The sequence below is a fragment of the Bombus pascuorum genome, chromosome 10 (assembly GCF_905332965.1).
Source record: "Bombus pascuorum chromosome 10, iyBomPasc1.1, whole genome shotgun sequence".
NCBI lineage: Eukaryota > Metazoa > Arthropoda > Insecta > Hymenoptera > Apidae > Bombus > Bombus pascuorum.
In genome coordinates, this window is record NC_083497.1 from 7,677,419 (window position 1) to 7,683,052 (window position 5,634).

Consider the following 5,634-nt stretch of genomic DNA (forward strand, 5'->3'; position numbering starts at 1 on the left):
TCTAAGATGATCATTCTCGATCTCTTTTTGCATATACGTTCGTGTCAATACGAAGAAGAAGGGAATGCGCGATAGGTGTAATTTTGTTGATTTTCTGATTTTAACGTTACGTACACATTAAACAGGAGGGTATTAACGTAACGACTAGAATCTCGTTCAAGGATATAAATGTTGCAAAAGTAGTTGGTCGAGTTTTATGTAAAGGTAACAAATATAACTATTAAGATAAGCGATATTATAATATATTCGATACTGTAATATCAAATGACTATAATCTGCTAGGCCCAAGGATGTGAGTCACTTAAAAATAGCTGATACGTTGACAAAGTTTTATATAAAAGTCAAAAGTATACTTAGACAAGCTTTTTAACACTAGAAATACATCAGTCAAAATAACTGGTTCTACAATTTTATAAATCTGTCAATCCTCGTTTAGGGATCTCCCAGATGGATTAATAATAACAAAAATATACTACATAATATGGAATTGCTTCTGTAAGAAAGTAATAAATCAACAAATATACAAATATTCTATTATCACGTGTTTTTTAAAGACCCGTCATTTTGACTGGTTTTGGTAAAAATAGCTTCGTGTTAACTATAAGTAGTTCTAGTGCTAATATTATGCGAGAAACAAACTTTGAAATGTCGAAGAGGATAAGAAAAACACATGTTTACAATGGAAACAAAATACAGAGACAATTTTAGTAACATGCGATCGACGAACAATGTACTGAATTTTAAAATTGCTTCCTTGTAGGATATAGGAAATGTGATTTATAATGTTTCAGCCCTACATTCTTCATATGTAAGGAAATGTATGTAAGGCGACGGTGTATCTGCGGAAGCCAGAATAAAGAAGAGAAAATTGAAACGCTTTCTTGGGAAGTTTGTTCTGCACGTGTTACTTACCTTCTCGTGGCCACGATACACTGAACAAAAATTGTCAGCTATCCTTCTATTTATGCAGCGATTTAGAATGCATTAAGTATTTCGATCAGGTTGATTTTAATGTGAATCGATGCTGACACTTGTTGCACCCCTATCCTCTCGTCAAATGAATTTCAAGCTCAACGTTTGTCGCTGAATAATTTTTGTCTGTGGAATATTCGAACCGTCGCTTACGTTTCGAGTATATCGCGAACATTTTCTGAGATTGAAAATTTGTATTTTAAATTGATCGTTAAATTTTTTAATTTCAGATTTCAATGTTTTTTTATTGTCTTATTGTAACTGGAATTAAATAACGCGTGTATTATATAGGAGGCATTAGGTTGTCCGAAGATCGTCTTTCTTTTACAGATTCGTCTTTTACAACGATGCATCTTTATACTAACATGAAACCTAATCTGTCGAACATTGTGATCTTCATTTTATAATAAAAAATTATTATGCATCCATTATTTCCTTATAAGACGAAAGAAACTTTTCGGACGACCTACTATTGGTATAATAGTTAATATAGTATAATAGGTACAATAGTTAATATAGTATAATAGGTATAATAGTTAATATAGTACAATAGTAGACCTATAATGGTTAATTCTTAATTCTCTATTCAATAGTGTTCATCTGTCGTTGAAAAGTGTATTAAGTTTGAGGAAAATATTAAAAAATTGTTTTATTATAATTTAATAATAACGAATGATCGTATTTGGTTTTAATTTTAGGTTGAAATTTTTCTTAAAAAGCTGAAAACCTTCCTGTGTGCTAAAACGAGACAACACGATTGTAGGATTTTTAAAGGAAATTTAAAGCTTGTGTTATTATTAACGTAATAAGATGTTTTCGTTATTAATAATATACTTCTGTGAAAGGATAATACGCTGTTGAAATTTATCGATGATATTTTTAATGGATGTATTAAGGATTAAATTATGGTGAATTTCAAGAAGTCATTGATTTATAAGGCAATTATTTTCCTGTTTGTTTTTAGGAAACTGTCTTTGTCAACGCGTAAGCGTAACCCTTATTCCACCAGGTGAGTGATACGTGCTCCTCATATCGAATCGTTCGATCTGCATTTCAGATATTGGATAGTTTCATCGAACCTCTGCTTGTTACGTAAATTATTTAAAACTGAACACTTTCTCGAAAACACTTTCAATAATCAGATAAAATGATTTAGTTGTATATAGAATCCAGAAATCATAAAGTAAAAGACAAATTTATCCATTTTTGCAACATGGAACGTTTAATGCGTGCAGATGTAAAGTTTAATGTAAATTCTTAATACCTATGAATTATCAATAATAAAATATTAAAATTAAACAAAATTGTCGATTTAAAAAAAATAAAAGGAACATCTGGACATAAGAATTTTACATAAAAGTTACAAAGATGGAAATTATCAAACCACTGAATTAATGTCAAGAAACATTAGATTTTATTATATTGTAGTATCAGAAACATGTATACAACGAGATTAATTGAAATCTAAGCGATTTAATTAGAAGACGGCGAGTGATTTGGACGATGCGACGAATCTCAAAGCGAATCTCAGAGTGATTGTTGAACTAGACATTAACATATTTGGCTATCTATGTATTACACGTCGATGAAACGATCAAGCGATAAATATTAGCATTCGGCGCGTTCAAGTGAACCCTGGCGTTTTCAGTATTTTTAGTTGGAATCCTGACGTGCCAACCAGGCGTTGCATGTTTCGCTGACGGTTTCGCAGACCGATGACATGGCTCGGCTGGTGAGTTCGTAATCTATGGAACATTCCATGCAGAAATATCATTTTTGATAGAAATTGTCAGGAAAATGACAGAATAATATGGAAATTCAATACGGTTAGACGTAAGATAAAGGTAGTGGGGTGTCAGAAGAAATTTGATCAAAAAAGACTAAATATAATGTAACATAAGATAAGAATTAGTATAAGAATTTAAATATAAAGAAATATTGAAAATTATATAAATGAAAATTTGATGCAACGAAAGAATAATATAAAATTCAGAGTTCGGATAAATATAAAATAAAATGTACTATTGGAACTCGAAAGAGCATGAAAAACATGTGAAAAATTCCTAATCGCGAAGTTTTAGAAACAGAAACACTTCTCGTTCTTTATAAAATAATTAAAAGATATTGTAAATTTTTATTTTACCAGTGATAGCGTTGGATCGCTTGCCGAAGATGCTTCCGTTGAAGGGAGGCTTCCTGTAGGCGGCATCCACGGCGATGGCGAGGACGAAGAGGACGACGACGATGGTGAGAACGAAGCGGGAGGGCATCATTCTGATGGTTTTGATTTGTAGACTGCTTGAAATTAAGAGAACAATTATTCGATAAACTAAGAATATCGTATAGGAAGAAGAAACTGAAAGTAACATGGAAGAGGGAGTCAAAATTTCCAAGTAGAATTGTTTAATGTATAAGGGAAAAATTCTTATATAGAAATGGTCAGTTTACTTACAAACGTGGAAACGATAGAACTTGTACGGTAGTTGGTCAGCGAATGTTGCAAATAAGGCAAAAGCTCGGAGCTTTTATAGTAGAGAAATGAACCGAAGACAAATGTGCCTATCAAGTACAGATGGACTACATTATTTGCAAATGAGCTCACCAAGAAGTTTGTCTAAGGATGTATCGATTCGACGTGATGTTAAAATTCCTCGTACAACGACGACAATCAGTGGAAATAATAGAAAGTTATGCAATCATTTATATGAAACTTAAAACGCAGAATTTTTAAAATCACGAATTATAAAAGAAGAATAGAATATAGGTTTGAACATTTCTAGGAAATTCTAGAAACGATTCAGAGTCAGCTATCTGAATTTTTCTTATACCAGAATGTAAAGAAATTTTATTTTCTATAGTATAATAATAATGTATTTTTAATCTTACCTAGAGCTGGAAGATCTTCTTGGAGAGAAGGATGACTGTGATCTGCTGTTTCCGAAAGAAGGCTCGGCTTTTATAAGAAGCCAGGCTACACACAAAGATATGTGCTGTAATATTGTTATAGAACAATGTTACAAGCAATAGCGTACGAAACTTAATTACAGACACTCCTTATTACCTTTTACCCCAAGGGAAATGACGATCTATTTACGACACAGAAGATATTTTATATAGATATAAGGACAATATAAATAATGTTACTTCACGTTACAATATTATTATATATTGTATTTAATTTTGCAAAACACTGTTTTATCATACTGTAACATAATATTGCTAAATGTATTATTTCCTTTTTTTTTTCTTGAATGTAAAACTATGAATGTAAAAGTTTCATAGAAAATTTTGTGAGTATAAAAGAAAAATTTGTTCAGAAACGTTAACATTTTTTTAAAATATTCCAATATTTGTGTAAGCTGAATAAAAATTAATAATTTGGATAATTTTTTATTGGTTTCCTATTTGACCAATTGATGATTAGAAAATTCCTATTTTTATCCGTAAATTTCTACGTTATCTACTGAAGAAATAGTAGAATGCGATCATTGATTAGACATGGGGATTTTATCACAGACAAGGTGCGTACATACGTTTACTGGGTGATTTTATCGCGATACCACCGACGAGGTACAGAATTAGTCAATGGAGACACTACAGACGAGTATTATATATATGCCAAACCAGTATTATATTGAATCGATAACGTCAGGTTGACCCTCAAAACATAGAACTCGAAAAAGCATTGCATGTCACGTCTATTCCTTACCTTGCCTGTGGTTTTATCGTGACACGGAAGCACAGACATGTGGAACAGAGACGATATAGAAGAGACCTGGTATTTCAACAGAGACCACGCATTTGAGATGATAACAAGAAGATTTACAGTAGGTAAATGTCGATAAATTATCTTCAATTGCCTGAACAAGCTGTAAACGATAAAGAAGGAATCTATAAATTTCTTTTGCATTTATCTCTCACCGATCATTTTCCAATTTTTAGCTTGACAAAAATATTCTTCGAAAATATAAATAATATTTTTTAATTCACTTCAAACTTTACGAGGATTTATTTAGAAGTGCAGCGTTTAGATTATAATATTCTTTATTTATCGTATGACAAAACATAATGCGAATATTATTTACTTATACGATATATACATAATGTACAATCACAAACATAAATAATACAAATATATTAGAGACACGGATTAACTCGTAAATATACCGATAAACGAGCCTTTGAGCGTAATATTCGTTAATACTAATAATATTAATATAATTATAATTATAATATCGCTTAATTATTTTCCATGACTGCTTACCGGCAGCAACCACATACATCTTTTACCTGTAGGTACATATCAGGATACAATAACTCCATGTAAACGTTAACAACGATTAAATTGTGCAGATTATATTCTAGATTTGTAAATTGGTACCCCACAAATTTTGACTCTTCGATATTATATCGTTAGTTAAATAAAATTTCCGATTACTCATATGTATATTTACAAAGCAATTACTTCACTTACAACTATTACATAGCCCAGATAATAAATTGCTGAAGTCGAGTCTTTCGCGCATTTTTGACCATTATTACGAAACTATTTCAATGTGTAGATCGATCCTAACAGAAAAACCAATTTTTTACTGTTCGCCGTATTTATTATAACGTAAGGACGCATAATTCATACAGAAATACATTTTAACTGCATCTTCC

General features: G+C 31.2%; 1 protein-coding gene across 3 annotated transcripts; it reads right to left on the minus strand.

The window, feature by feature from the left end:
* Positions 1-2,363: 2,363 nt before the first annotated feature.
* LOC132911369 (SIFamide-related peptide) lies at positions 2,364-3,936 on the minus strand. 3 transcript variants are annotated; one of them, XM_060967989.1, is made up of 3 exons: positions 3,859-3,936; positions 3,116-3,267; positions 2,364-2,717 (listed from the first exon to the last, which is right to left on the minus strand). In XM_060967989.1, the coding sequence occupies exons 2-3, from the start codon at positions 3,243-3,245 to the stop codon at positions 2,626-2,628; spliced, it is 222 nt and encodes a 73-aa protein (XP_060823972.1). In that variant the 5' UTR covers positions 3,246-3,267; positions 3,859-3,936; the 3' UTR covers positions 2,364-2,625. The 3 variants fall into 3 exon arrangements, with proteins under 3 accessions (XP_060823972.1, XP_060823973.1, XP_060823974.1); XM_060967990.1 differs by having other exon boundaries at positions 3,116-3,270; positions 3,859-3,933; XM_060967991.1 differs by lacking the exon at positions 3,859-3,936 and adding an exon at positions 3,425-3,508.
* Positions 3,937-5,634: the final 1,698 nt, after the last annotated feature.